Genomic DNA, 14,366 nt, shown 5'->3' on the forward strand with positions numbered 1-14,366 from the left:
AGAAGCATCTTAAGGATGGGCAGGCCATTCCCTCAGCCTTAGCTTTTATCCCTGCATCAAACAGGAACAATGACAACAGGTCTTCTTGGATCACCGAAGTTTGCTCACCCAGCAGGCCCTCGGTTTAGATAAGCTACATGCATGAGCCATATGTTGCAATACTTAATGGTTGTTATTAGAAAAGCTACCCATAACTACATCAACTCCCACAAAGACATTTTCTCAAATCCCAGGAAATCTTGAAAACCCACAAGTAACGAAACAGTCAATTCAAATCATGTAACAGGCGGCACTCTCCTTTTCTGAGACTGTCAGGAACATCAGTCATGTGTTTGCTCTACCCCCACAGCCCTGAGGTAACCTACTATCTGCACACATGAACTCAGAAAAAGACTCTGGGTGCTGATATGACCCCCTAATAATTGTACTTTACATGATAATGTCTCTTATTTCCACATTCCCATTTTAAAATCTGAATCCAGAGGCACCTCGGTGGCTCAGTGGGTTAAGCCTCTACCTTCGGCTCCGGTCACGGTCTCTGAGTCCTAGGATTGAGCACCACATCGGGCTCTCTGCTCAGCAGGAAGCCTACTTCCTCCTCTCTCTCTGCCTGCCTCTCTGCCTACTTGTGATCTCTCTCTCTCTCTGTCAAAGAAATAAAATCTGAATCCATATAACCCTTCTGAAATGCATTACAAAGCTAAGCAAGAGAACATATACAAAGACAGGAAAACTCACCTGGGATTCGTTCATTCTCTGCTGCTCTTGGAAAAGCATACAGACTGTTAACGGCTGACCTAGGGAAGCAGAAGAAATAATAGAAATCACGGGTAATGCAGCTTGCCGAGGTGGGAACATCCTGTGTGAGAACCACCAAAGAAAGCTCCTATCGTGTGAACACTCAGAAGGGTCTAAAAATGTGAGAAAAGGAGAAACATCAGAGTAGAGCTGTTGTCACTCCCACATATCAGGAAGTGATTAGCAGGTTTCTCTCATTGGTTAATATAAACACCCATTAATTTTTCAAAGAGGTTGCCTTCATTAAATTAATGTTGAAAAGAAAACCCTCTTACACTGTTCACGCATTCTTTGACTATTCAAAGTGCTTAAAATCACGGTATCCACAGGAACAGAAAACACCAGCTCTCTGAAGTGTGATCAACGTGCATCAAGGCATACTTTTGTTTTTAAAGAAGATCACTTAACTTCGTTATCGCTGCACTTAAGAATCTTTTCCAAAAAAAAAAAAAAAAAAAACCCGTAACGGAGAGAACAGAACCCGGGCCCAGGAGCTGAGTCCTGCGAGCATGCCTACCTCCCGACGCCATCACCCAGAACAAGCCCCCTCCCATCTCAGGCCGTCTCCTGTCAACTCCTCCACGCACGCTGGTCCAGCCCTACACTGGGACATGCCCCAGGCACAACCCAGCGGGGTCAGCACATGCTCCTGCGCGCTTACAGACGCGTCTGGAAACTGGACAGGAAACCAGGGGAGCAAGGGGTCGGGGGGGGGGGCAGGGGGAAGGCGGGAACCCCCTGCGCTCCCGGGAAACGTTGAGTCCCACGAGTCTCCAGTCCCGGGGGAGTGCCCAACCCTCCAGGTCCAGCCGCTCGCGCTCTCTCGCCGCCCCGCCCCCCGCAAGACCCGCAAGCGCACGACCTACCACGTCGGGACACGCCGAGCTGCCCCGAGGCTCCCGAGGACTCCGGGGCGGGGGCTGCTCCTCCTCCACCTCCCGGGGCCGCCGTTCCCGCGGAGCCGGCTCTGGGCCCACGGGCAAACTCTCTTCAGGTCGACGACCTTCCCGGGGCCCGAATCGGTCTCTAAGGGCCTCCCCGTCCCGCGGGCGCAGACCGGCCGAGCCCGGGCCGAGCCGCCCTGCTCCGTCGCCGCCGCCACGGCCCGACCCCTCCGGCCCAGCCCGCGGGCTCCGGGGCTCGAGCTCGAGAGTCCCCGCTCGAGCCTCCGCCCGGCCTGCGCGGAGCCGCGCCCGCACAGCCCCGTGCCCGCTGGATGCCGGCGCGACCGGACAGCGTGCAGCCCCGTAGGCCCCGGGACCCTTGCCCGCCGAGGCCAAAGCCTGGGAACCACTGCGAGCGGTGACCTGGGCACGGGCAGGAAGCGAGAGCAACGCGACGGTACTACGCGTGCGCGAATACGCACACAGGCCGAGGTGCACATGCGCAGGACGGCGGCGGCAGTGCGGCTGTTAGAGCCCACTTGGGAGCCCGTCAAATACCCGACCTCTGTTTCCCGTGAGTCCAAGCGCCCACATGTTAGGGGACGTCTCGAAAGTCTCCACCCTATCTGGTGGTTTAGAGGCGCTATGCTGAGACTTGACTCTGGGACCAGGGTCCGGATTTCCCACTTGCCTTTGCTCCTGTTAGGGATCAAGGAAAGGGGTCACCTCGAGTAGTGGGCTGTGTTTACGTCCTGGATCTCTGGTCCTTTGCTTGCCCTGAGATCTATTGGGTTGGCACTGAGATTCCCCACGAGCAGGAGAGGACAAGGAAAGGGTGTATAGTATGCACATCACTGAAATATTACAAGTTTCACTAAACACTGGTCTACAATTAATATCCAGTCATGACATTAGATATTATCATTCATGGGCACATGGTTTCTCCAAGAAAGGGGAAGAAAATAGAAAACTTAGCTTGTCCAGATTATACAACGAATGCATGAAAACTGTAGAACAATCAGAAATCACGCACAAACCAACCAAACAAACCCAGATACCTGAGATCTTGGGCATCAAAGAGAATTATGTGTATGTTAGCTGAAAATGTCATTTTTCAAAAATGGGACCATAAGGACGATGCTTTATCAGTATTTTTTGGTGAGGTGATGTAATCCTTTTCTTAGCCAATTGCTTCTTAACCAGTAGCGGGTGGTGAGGATTAAAAGTAAAATCTCCTGCCATCCAAGAAATCCTCTCTGCAACTATAGAAATAAGGACAACCACACTATTTTTTTTTTTTAAGATTTATTTTAGAGAGAAAGAGACAGAGCAGGGGGAGGGGCAGAGGGAGAGCTAGAGAGTGAATCCTCAGCCGGCTCTGTGCAGAGTGTGGAGCCCCATGCAGGACTCGATCCCACAACCCTAAGATCTGGACCTGAGCTGAAAACAAGAGTCCCCCCACTGACTGAGCCACCCAGACTCCCCTGTTCTATTGTTAAATAACCATTAAACCAGACTGTGTTGCATGTCACAGGCGAACTACTAACAAGACAGCAAGGAGAAAAATGAACCTCGCCTTTTCAATCAGCTCGGCAGATACAATCCATTACATAGAAGTTCTCCAGCAAAACAATACACCTGTTTCAGGGTCACAGGACTTGCCAGCGGCATTTGGTATAAGTTTTTCATTGTTCATCCTAAATGTACTTTGTCATCTTGGTGCCCATCCGTGTCAGTTGTCTCTGTCCAAAGGAAAAAGAAAACTACTTACCCATTTCTGACAAACAGGTCATTAAAGCTCAGAGTTAGGTGTCTAGGGCCCACCCTTAACTCTCCTGGTGACAGAGAGACACTAGCTTCCTTGAGGCTTACATTTCAAAGAGATGGCTCCCAGGCCCTTAAGAACAACCATCCCCTGTTACAATGCTAGCAAGAAAATGGTTTAGCTTCTAGGAGATTTAGATACATACAAAATCAACAGAGGAAGTTTTCTCCAGGTAACACTCTTTCCAAAGGTAATAGTACTGATTTATGCTAATGATGGGCACATAACCCATTCCTGATTTCTCTCACTGAGCTGTTGCATCAAACGAATCCTGCACAAAAGGCGTGCTTCTCCGGAAGCTTCTCTGTCCGCCATGGCTGTGGCTGTGTAGCCCGAAAGTCCTGCCCAGCTCTTGCTGCTAGTAAGTGTGGTCTGTGCCCGAATTCCCACCAACAGACTTCTCACCAACAGAATGCTGGAATTCATGAGAGGTGACCACACTTCCCTTGGGCCTGAGACTGGAAGACCTCCAGGCACATTTCTTCTGTGTTCTTTTCCATTTTCGTCAGGTAAAGGAAGGAAGCTATGCTGAGCACCTTGGGGAAGACAGGCAGAGCCCCCCGCCTGCCCCGTCTATTGGGTCCTGGCCTCCACCCTTGCCTCCCCCATAGGCACTGACCTGCTCACCTGAAGACTGGGACACCCTCCTGCCTCTCAGTCCACTCTGGTTCTCTGCCTGTGAACTCTGGCTGTCATGCCCACCTCTCCCTCACCACCCAACTCTGTCCCTGCAACTCAGAGACATCCTGGGCAGCCCTAGGACCCCTGCCACATACCTCAGCCTAGATAACTCTCTGGGTGGTGAACTGGAAGCTCTTGGGGGCTCACTCCTCTCTCCAAATGGCTAAAACCTGTCATTTCATATATTCATATATTTCCCCCTCCTAGAAACTTCTTTAAGGCAAATCTGAGCCCTGTGATTCTGTCTGGGCCAGAAGTACCAGATCTGCACCTTTTTTTATTTTTTAAAGATTTTATTTGTTTATTTGACAGAGATCACAAATAGGCAGAGAGGCAGGTAGAGAGAGGGGGGGGAATCAGGCTCCCTGGTGAGCAGAGAACCTGACATGGGGCTCAATCCCAGGACCCTGGGTTCATGACCTGAGCTGAAGACAGGGGCTTTAACCCACTGGCCCACCCAGGCGCCCCTGGACCTGTACCTTTTAAAAATATATACATATTATTTATTTATTTGACCGAGAAGGGGCACAAGCAGGGGGAGCAGAGTGGGAGAGGGAGAAGCAGACTCCCCGCTAAGCAGGGAGCTTAATGCTCGTCTCTATCCTAGAACCCCAGGGTCAAAACCTGAGCCAAAGGCAGACACTTAACCGACTGAGCTACCCAGGTGCCCCAGATCTATACCTTTTAATGTGGCTTCATTAATAGCTCTTCATTTATTAGTATTTAAAATATAAAGCTTTCTCTTTTTGTATTTGTATTAAGTACAAATATTGCCCCCAATTTGTTATTGACCTTTTGAACGTAATGTTTTACTTTTATTTTCTGCCATATGGACATAATGTTTTTAAAGATTTTTATTTATTTATTCATGAGAGACAGAGAGAGAGAGGCAGAGGCAAAAGGAGAAGCAGCCTTCCTGCTAAACAGGGAGCCCTGATGTGGAACTCGATCCCAGGACTCTGGGACTATGATGTGAACAAAGGCAGACGCTTCAGCATCCAAGACCCCCAGATGACCCTCACTCTCTCTTCCTACTTTTCTTCTGTTTGACACCATACTTGAAGAAGCCTTTCCAGCCCTTAATTTTCTAAGTAATTGCCTGTGTTGGCTCCTGTTTCTCTTTAACACATCAATTTTATGAAGATAACTGGCAGCCATCCTCAAGATTTGTGCATCATTCTTCTCTTAAAGTCTTTCAACCATTTTTTTGCCCCCAAACTAGCACATTCACGGTGACCAGGAAATGTCAGAGGCTAAGAAAGCTCAAGTTTCCAATCTGTATGAAAGAACTAGTTCTTCTTTGAAGCCTCGGGACATGGCTTGTTTTAATGGAAGGGGCCACAGAAGTGCGAGGAAAGTGGCTGAATCTGAATTCCCTCTTATGCAAAATACTGGTTGGATGGGTTTACAGGGAAGCTGCAACAAAGTAAGACAACCCAGGGGCCTTAACAACAGAGATGAATTGTCTCCAAGTTCTGGAGGCTGGGAGTCTGAGATCCAGGTGTGGGCAGGCCTAGTTCCTTGGCGGGGTTGGGGGGGGGGTGCGGGGGCTCGGTCCCATCCTCTCTCCTTGGCTTGTAGCCGACTGTCCCCTCTCTATGTATCATCACAGTCTCTTCTCTCTACCTGGGAGTCTCTGTATCCAAATTTTCCTTTTTTCTTTTTTTAAGAGTTATATATTTACTTTAGAGAGAGAGGGCATGAGCAAGGGGCGGACAGAGGGGGAGAGAGAGAGAGAGAGAGAGAGAGAGAGAGAGAAGCAGACTCCCTGCTGAGTGCCGTGCCTAGCTTGGGGCTCATGACCTTGAGATCATGATGTCCACCCTAAGGCTTCATTTTACCTTGATTTTCCTCCATAGACACCCACCACCAAAAAAGAAAGAAAAGAAAAAGAAGAAGAAAACATCACATTCTGAGGTACCAGGGGTTAGGACTTCAACACACGAAGTGGGGGAAGGTGGCTTGGACGGGAGCACACAATTTTACCCCTAGCCTTTGCGTCCCTGGTCTTGTCCAGTTTGCTTCCTCACAGCCTTGGTTATGTTAACATGGGCAGAACGCTTACAGGTCATCTTATCTACGTATTTTATTTTATAGGTTGAAGAGATGGGACCCTGAAGGTAGGAGGATTTGCACAAGGGCATGTGCTGCTTTGTAACAAAACCATTACTTTCCCATTCTCATCGCCCCCATTTTATTTTATTTTATTTTATTTATTTATTTGACAGAGGGAGATCACAAGTAGACAGAGAGGCAGACAGAGAGAGAGAGAGGGAAGCATGCTCCCTGCTGAGCAGAGAGCCCGACACGGGCCTCGATCCCAGGACCCTGAGATCATGACCTGAGCCGAAAGCAATGGCTTAACCCACTGAGCCGCCCAGGCGCGCTCACGGCCCCCATCTTTTAGACAAGCATATTATAACTACTGGCTTATGTTCTCCAGATTGTCTACCAACGGGAGTCTGAGCAGATGGAGAAGGGACATCGTGAACAGGACAGAGGACTTGAATCAGAGCAGCTGAGGTGAATCCTGGGGTCTTGCTTCAGTCTTTAGCGCATCACATCCCTTGTTCTAAAAAACAAATCCCAGAGGTGCCTAGGTGGCAGTGGGTTAAAGCCTCTGCCTTCAGCTCGGGTCATGGCCTCAGTATCCTGGGATCGAGCCCCGCATCGGGCTCTCTGCTCAGTGGGGAGCCTGCCTCCCCACCCCTCTCTCTCTGCCTGCCTCTCTGCCTACTGGTGATGTCTCTCAAATAAAGAAATAAAACCTTTAAAAATAAATAACTAAATAACAAATCGCAGACTTCTGTTTTGTTATGGTGGGTGTCCACTCAGGTCTGATGGCTGAAAACATCAGGAATGGAAATCTGAATGCAAATAGGCTTCCTAGAGATTGAACTTCTGCAGCCACGAGTCACGTGTCATTCATGGGGCAGTGTGGACCCGCAGGAGGTCCAGGACGCAAGGACTCTGTGCGGGAACCCCAAGGCCACCTGCAGGCTCTGTGAGACCTCATCCAAATGTGAAGTTTAACAATTGCAAACAAAGGTAACCGTCGGTCCCTGCACCTTGGATCAACTACTTTTTAAAAATTTCAGTTTTATTGAGGTGTAACTGACATATAAAACCGTACGATTTAAAGTGTACATCATTATGATGTACACAGTGAAGGGATTCTAACCACCTAGTTAATTAACACATCCATGACCTCACCCATTGACCTTTTTGACGGGTGAGAACATGTCAGTTCTACTGCCCTGGCAAATTTCATTTATGTGCTATGTTGTGTGCGGTTACTGTGTCTGATAGGAGATCAGTAGACTTCATCTTCTCACTGAAAAGTGTTCTTCTTTTTACCAGCCTCGCCCTAGTTCCTCCACCTTCCCCACCCCTGGCAACCTCCTTTCTTTTTTTTAACCTTCTGTTTCTCTGAGTTTGACTTTTTGTTGTTTTTTAAGATTTCCCATATAAATGTTACCAACAGTATTTGTCTTTCTCTGTCAGTCTTATTTCATTCCACATAATGCCCTCAAGGTCCATCCATGTTGTCACGAATGGCAGGATTTCCTACTTTCTCACCTCTATACAAATACCAATCTACAGCTCCCTGTGTATGGACCTCACATCCTCTTTATGCACGCCTCCGTTGACGGACACCAGGGTAGTTTTCCTATCTCGGCTATTGTGAGTAATGCTGCAATGAACACAGGAGGGCAGATATTTCTTTAATATCCTGTTTTCATTTCCTTTGGTTGTATATCCAGCCATAAGAATGCCAGATTAAGGGTACTTCTGTTTTCTGGGGGGTTTGTTCGTTTGGTTTTTTAAAATCTTTAGAGAAACCTCCATATTGTTTCCTGGGTGAACTGGTTTGACTTTATTTATGCTTGGACTGGGCTCCTTAGCTATCCGTAAATTTGATCGAAGTGCAAAATAAAACTTGAGACACATCCCGAATTAAGGATGTGTTTCTCATCCAATTTCAAACAATGGATCGAAAGCAAGGCTTAGCCAAAATGTGGACACAATACTGGCGTCCATCAACAGATGGATGGATAAACTAAAAATGGTATGTATGTATCACTGTTCTTATATGATTGTGAAAGGAACATGTAAAAGTGCAAACATACACACACACAGAATGGATATTATTCATCTTTAAAAAGGAAGGAATTCTGTCACACACTATAACACAAAGGAGCTTGGAAGACATTGTGGTGAATGAAATAAATCAGAAACATACGCAGAAAATACTGCATGATTCTACGGATAGGAACTATCTGAAATAGCCCAATCTCTAGAGACAGAAAGTGGAATGGTGCTTGCCAGGGGCTGGGCGAGGGGAGAACGGGCAGTTCTCCTTCAGTGGGTGCAGAGTTTCAGTTTCAGGGAAGACGAAAAAGTTCTGGAGAAGGATGGTGCTGATGGTCGCACAGAGACCCGAAGGTGCATACTGCTAACAAATCATACCCTCAAAAATGGTTAAAATGGTAAATTTTCAGTCCTGTTATTTTAACACAGAAGGAGAGAGTGAGCAAGATTCAGATGCACAGGTGAGAAGCAGAGGTAGGAGGTAGGAGGTTGGGAAGAAGCTTCTTCTGCTGTTAATGGACAGCCGGCCAGAACCTCTGTGACGGCGTCTATGCTACCACATGCTTCCCACCTTCTTGGTTAAACAGATTCTGCCTTAAACGGGAGATTTTTCCATCTAGCCTTTTTGTGCATGTGGCATTTTGTTCATAAGATACACAAGTGGTCATGAGGTTTCTGGGTCGAGAGTGATACACGGGCTTACAAATTTCAGATGCAGACTAGAGCTGATTAATTGTGATCAAGGGGCAGGTTTTGGGTGGTCCAGGGACTTCTTAAGTTGTAGACACCGTCTGAAGTGTGTGAGAACACAGGTACAGTTATCTACCGGTTCAGGTTCCCAAAATGTCTCTTGGGCTCAGAGTTGCCTCAGAGGAGAGCGTGGGTGCTCCCCCACCACTGAACCCCCACCCCCAACACAATGTCTGTAAAACATGGAGCAGAAGAAGTCTACCAAATCAAGCGATTTAAACTAACTTTCTTTAAAAAAATTATTTATTTATTTGTCAGAGAGAGAGAGGGAGGGAGAGGGAGCGAGTGAGCACAGGCAGAGAGGCAGGCAGAGGCAGAGGGAGAAGCAGGCTCCCCGCCGAGCCAGGAGCCTGATGTGGGACTCAATTCCAGGATGCTGGATGGTGACCTGAGCCGAAGGCAGCTGCTTAACCAACTGAGCCACCCAGGCGTCCCTTAAACTAACTTTTACTTCCAACAAGTCCATGTACCTGGAACCTTCTTGACATACTTATGTCTGTCTTGTAAGTTCTTACGTTTCGGCCCATCCCAAATTCCCTTGTCTCTTTCTTCCTTCTCCCACCAGATTGTGCCCTGAATTAGGAATAGGAAGGATGGAGAGAGCCCAATATGTGCCAAGAGGGGAGAGAGCCGGGCATCTGCTGGAGAGGAGTAGTGCGATCCAGACCCCTCGAGGACAGTTTTGGAGGATGACCAAGGCTGGGTCGGTGGCTGGAAACAGCCCTTACCTCGAGATGCAAAACTGGACATCAGTGTGGCAGTTACGTGTTTCCCTTAAAACTGGTTGCCAGGCTGGAATGACCTGTGACATCAGAGGCTTCCGACCTTCCTGATTGGAAGGACCAGATTCCATGGTGCTTGGCAGCAGAGGTGGACAACTGTATCTTCACAGACCTTTTGGCCACTCCTGGCTTTGCCCCAGCTTGGAGAAGGGATCACGGGCTTGTGTTCGGTCGGAATTTGCCCAGAACAGGGTCTCAGGTTTCTGGGAGGACAGAAAGAGCTGGGGAAAAATCATGGCTGATGATCAACCTAATCAACCGCATTCCCAGTCTGAGGACCAGAGTCCCCAGCCTAGCACCTCAGGGTACCAGCTCAATGTGGTGGATGATGAAATCCCAGGACCATCAGGTGAGAAAGGAGGAAGAGGAAGGAACTTGGGAGGCTTGACTAGTAAAGAGGAATGGGTACAAAGTCAGGAATGAGTGTCTGAGTAGGGTGTGTGTGACAGGAGAGATCCAGAAAGCCGGGGATTGGAGAAGGAAAGTACAGGAGTTGGGGACAAAACTGTAACCATGGAAGGAAAACCCAGGAAGCAGGGAAAGTGGGTTAGGAGATGAGGTCCAAAGAGGAGGTAAAGGAAGAGAGGAAATTATGCCATTTTTCCCAGGGCAGAAGTTATCTACAATGAAATTTTGAGGATGGGGGTGGTGAAACAGTGCCAAAGATGAATGGGGACAGATGTGTATCAACAAAGGAGAAAGATGGAAACATGGTTGGGGAGATGTCAATTGTCAGTAAGGCTGGAGAGAATGAAGGGGAAGTTGGGGTTTTTGGAGGGGGAGAAGGGGTGGCTGAATTCCAAAGACCAAAGCCTTATACTGTAGCCTGGTTTCTTCACTCAGCCCCCTGGGTAGACCCCCGCCCCATGCCTGAGTCCCCCACAAGGAAGAGAGGAAGGGATGAGTCAGATGAGGAGACAGGCTCTGGCGCTGAGGACATCTGGGTCGTGGAGTCACTGTGTGGCCTCAAGATGAAGTTGAAGAGACAACGGGTGTCTTCAGTGCTCCCTGAACACCACGAGGTCTTCAAAAAGTTGCTTGGTAAGAAGATCTCCTCCAACCCTCTTCCATTTTCTCTTTAAATTCAGGAAGCTTCCAATGGAAAAGAATTTTCCAGTGGAAAAGCATTCTCTGAAGGTTGGTGAGCTCTCCATCCTTGGAGGACTCCATAATGATCCCTCACTGGGGACACATGAAAATGACAGAGGATTAGGTGAGACTTGGAGAAAGGTCTGTACTTGGGATGAGAAAGATTGGTTTCAGTTACACTCCTGAGATGTCTTAGTTCTTATTGGTCTTTTTTTTTTTTTTTTGATATTTTATTTATTTATTTGACAGAGAGAGAGAGAGAGATCACAAGCAGGCAGAGGCAAGACAGAAAAAGAGGGGGAAAGCAGGCTCCCCGTTGAGGAGAGAGCCTGATGTGGGGCTCGATCCCAGAACCCTGGGATCATGACGTGAGCCAAAGCTGAGGCTTTAACCCATGGAGCCACCCAGGTTCCCCTAATTGGCCTTTTGACTCTAAATGTCTTTGGCTGTGTGTGTGGAGTTGGGCAGGGGGTGTGGAAATGACATGCCATCTTTATACCCTTATGTCACTGTGGGATGAGAAAATGACAGGGAATGACTGTGGTCTCCGCAGTGGCATGCCCATGCATGATGAGACAGCGTCCCTGTTGACTTCCCATCCAATCTTACAGGTGTGCTCCCTCAGCCTCCCTACGCTGGAAGCCACCAACGTTGTCCGGGCGGTGACTGGTCTTTCCTCCCTTTTGCCCATCAGCCTCACCGCTGGCCACATCCTGGAACTTCCCCAGGAGAGGCATCATTCTCCTCTTTGCCCTGGAATGCTCCCACAGTAACCCCATTCTGCTTGTCAACCTGACCTATGCCCTCTTTTCACAGAGGATCCTGTCATTCAAAAATTTCTGGCCTGGGACAAAAATCTGAGCGTATCCGACAAGGTATCATTGTTCTCCACTCAGATGTGTTCTTGCTCCAACATCTGTCCTGGGGCAGGGCGATGCATCCAAAACCCTTTCTCCAACCTCATACTGCCAACACTTCCCGTTGGGGACCTCGTGGTTTCCTGCAGGTCCTCTGGGACCTGAGTCCCAGGCATGCCCCTCTGGCTGTTGCCACCTTAAGTCCCTTCTTTCTCAGCTCTTGGGTGGGGCTACCCGTGGCTCCAGCTTCTCAGAGACCCTCCAGAGGCCGGCTGTCCTGAAGACAAGCCCTCAGACCAGCACAGCTTGCTATCCTGGGAGCACCATCAACTCTTCCCTTGACTTCTTTGGTTTGCAACCAACCTTTTGACACCAAAGAAGCAAATTCACCCAGTCTGTCAAAGCGGGAGCACCTGCTCCAGCCTCCTGTCCCCATGCCCCACTGGTTTTCCTCGCCCAGGATGTGACCTCTGTCTGACACTGTGTCTCCTCTTGCCGGCAGTATCTCCTGTCTATGGTCATAGCTTACTTCAGCCGTGCTGGCCTCTTCTCTTGGCAGTACCAGCGAATCCATTTCTTCATAGCCCTGTGAGTATTTTTGTCTCATCCCTCAGTAGAATTCGCTACCTGGGTGGATGGAGGGGGAAAGTGGGACCCTAACCTTTCTTCTACTTTTTTTTTTAAACCATTTCTAACTGTTTATTAAACTACTTTTAAAAAAAAATGTTGACCCCGTGTTAAAAACGATAGGATTATAGTATAGTGTTTTTTTAGACTGTTCCTTGTAAACACAAACAACCCTGACGTCAGCCAGGAGAAGCAAACAGAAGACCCTTCTAAGAGGACAGAAAGAAGGACGGAAACGGCCCTGTCCTGAGCAAACAGACTAGCGAAGCAGCCGGTCCTGATCCTCTGTCTGTCCCCTTCCCACCGCGATAACAAGTGTAATTGTTTTCCTCCTAAGCATTCCCAGCACAAATGCCTCCATTCACGCCCCCAAGACATAGCACAGATCTGTTGTGAATGCTTCCGCAGGTGTGTCTTACAAGACCGTCCCCAATCCTGTGGGCGCTATGTGCATGAAGTCCTTCAAAGCTCTGGTCTCCTCCTTCACTCTCCAGGGCCAGTGGTATTCTGGGTCAAGGCCAGGCTTCTGAGCTTGGATCCAACCCTTTCGTCTTCGTCCGACTTGCTCATCCCCTTGGTGTTTCAACCTTCTAAGGACACTTCCCTCTGTTCCTATATTGCGTTTTCTGTCTAGGTAATTTTGCACCTATATCTGAGGAAAACGACTTGTCCTCAAGGTCAACTTCAACTCCCAAATCTTCAGATGCTCCCCCCTTCCCCGCCCCGCCCACCTCCCTGACTTCCGCACCGCAGCAGCACTTCTGTAAAATCCGAGTGTCATGGATATTCTGGACTATGGTTATTGCCTATCCACTCCCCGCCCCACCCCTCTGTCCCCTTCCCCAATCCCATTAGACTTGATGCCTGCAGGACTTGTCAAGATATTACCACACTCTCAAAGACACTGCAGAATTCCTTCTGTTTTGCAGAGGTTTAAGTTATGTTGGGACTAGGAGGTGATCAGTATTGCACTTGAACATGAGAAAAAGCATCATTTATTCCTTCAACAAATACATGTAGAGTACACCTTATGGACCAAGGACATGAGGCAATGGGAAGAGAAGTTCAAGAAGTGCGTGTTGAATTAATGCACCCAATGAACCCAGTCCTGTATTAGTCATTTGGTAGGAAAGTCATGGTTACAGAATAGAACAGGGTCAGCTCGTGCCCATGGGAGATGTATATGGCCTTGCTCTATGGGAAGACAGGTTTGTGCACAAACTAGCTAAAGGGAAGGGGTGGGTGTGGATGTCCCCCCACAGGACATGCCCTCAGGCTTCCCATTGAGTTCCCTCTCCATCCTCAAGCTGGGAGAAGTCTCTGCCCAGCCATGCCTTCTTGATGACTGAGTGGCACTCTGTGACACTGGGTAATAAGCAACCTGTGTCCTTGCTGGGAAGCTGAGCTCAGGTGGGGGAGGGGCATCCTTCCCGTCCTGCTCCTGACCAGCCACCTGATGTCTCTCTCCAGCTACCTGGCCAATGATATGGAAGAGGATAACCAGGCCCCCAAACAGGCCATCTTTTCATTCCTCTATGGGAAGAACCGGTCCGAGCGACCCTTGTTCCACAAACTGAGATTCCAATTTATACGATCCATGAACTGGAGGACCAGGGTGTCCCGAGAAGAGTGTGAAGAGGTATGTTGGCTGGAGGGATTTGGGGTGTGGGGCCCAATGGGAGAGAGAGGAGGTGCAGCGAGGGACATGGGGATTTGGGACCAGAAAGAATTAAGGGTTGTGTTCTCATGGGGCCGCTTGTCTTCTAGATCCAGGCTTTTGATCCAGACCTGTGGGTGTGGGGGCGAGACCGCCTCACTCTGATGCCCTAGGTCTCCTAGGGCCATGGAGGCCTGAGGTCATCGGCCTAAGGGAAGGTAGGTCTCTGTCCTCATGGGTCCAGGCACAATGATTTCTTGTGTAATGAGGAGATATGAGGAATCCAGTAGCTGAACCGACGCTCCTCTCCCTAGCCCCACATGT

At 48.9% G+C, this 14,366-nt stretch overlaps 3 protein-coding genes and 1 long non-coding RNA gene across 5 annotated transcripts in view; 3 read left to right on the forward strand and 1 right to left on the reverse strand.

Annotated features, from left to right (window-relative positions):
* Window positions 1–14,366, reverse strand: part of RBAK (RB associated KRAB zinc finger) — a 65,537-nt gene that overhangs the window by 18,919 nt on the left and 32,252 nt on the right. Inside the window, exons 1-2 of one of the 2 annotated variants that reach the window (XM_059155641.1) lie at window positions 1,665–1,804; window positions 739–797 (exon numbers count right to left, since the gene is read on the reverse strand). In XM_059155641.1, coding sequence (XP_059011624.1) covers window positions 739–777 — 39 coding nt within the window. In that variant the 5' untranslated portion in view covers window positions 778–797; window positions 1,665–1,804. Of the gene's footprint in view, window positions 1–738; window positions 798–1,664; window positions 1,805–14,366 lie in introns of those variants that run through there. The other variant, XM_059155642.1, reaches the window with a different exon arrangement.
* On the forward strand, window positions 834–3,446 carry LOC131819394 (uncharacterized). Its single transcript, XM_059154453.1, has 3 exons — window positions 834–848; window positions 1,602–2,256; window positions 3,217–3,446. The coding sequence occupies exons 1-3, from the start codon at window positions 834–836 to the stop codon at window positions 3,249–3,251; spliced, it is 705 nt and encodes a 234-aa protein (XP_059010436.1). The 3' UTR covers window positions 3,252–3,446.
* Window positions 4,468–6,984, forward strand: LOC131820108 (uncharacterized). Its single transcript, XR_009349462.1, has 2 exons — window positions 4,468–6,105; window positions 6,632–6,984. It is a non-coding gene; the product is annotated as an uncharacterized LOC131820108 (long non-coding RNA).
* Window positions 9,841–14,215, forward strand: LOC131819395 (speedy protein E4-like). Its single transcript, XM_059154454.1, has 6 exons — window positions 9,841–10,161; window positions 10,656–10,853; window positions 11,718–11,776; window positions 12,261–12,346; window positions 13,856–14,024; window positions 14,153–14,215. The coding sequence occupies exons 1-6, from the start codon at window positions 9,882–9,884 to the stop codon at window positions 14,213–14,215; spliced, it is 855 nt and encodes a 284-aa protein (XP_059010437.1). The 5' UTR covers window positions 9,841–9,881.

This window comes from Mustela lutreola, chromosome 17, assembly GCF_030435805.1.
Source record: "Mustela lutreola isolate mMusLut2 chromosome 17, mMusLut2.pri, whole genome shotgun sequence".
Classification (NCBI taxonomy): domain Eukaryota; kingdom Metazoa; phylum Chordata; class Mammalia; order Carnivora; family Mustelidae; genus Mustela; species Mustela lutreola.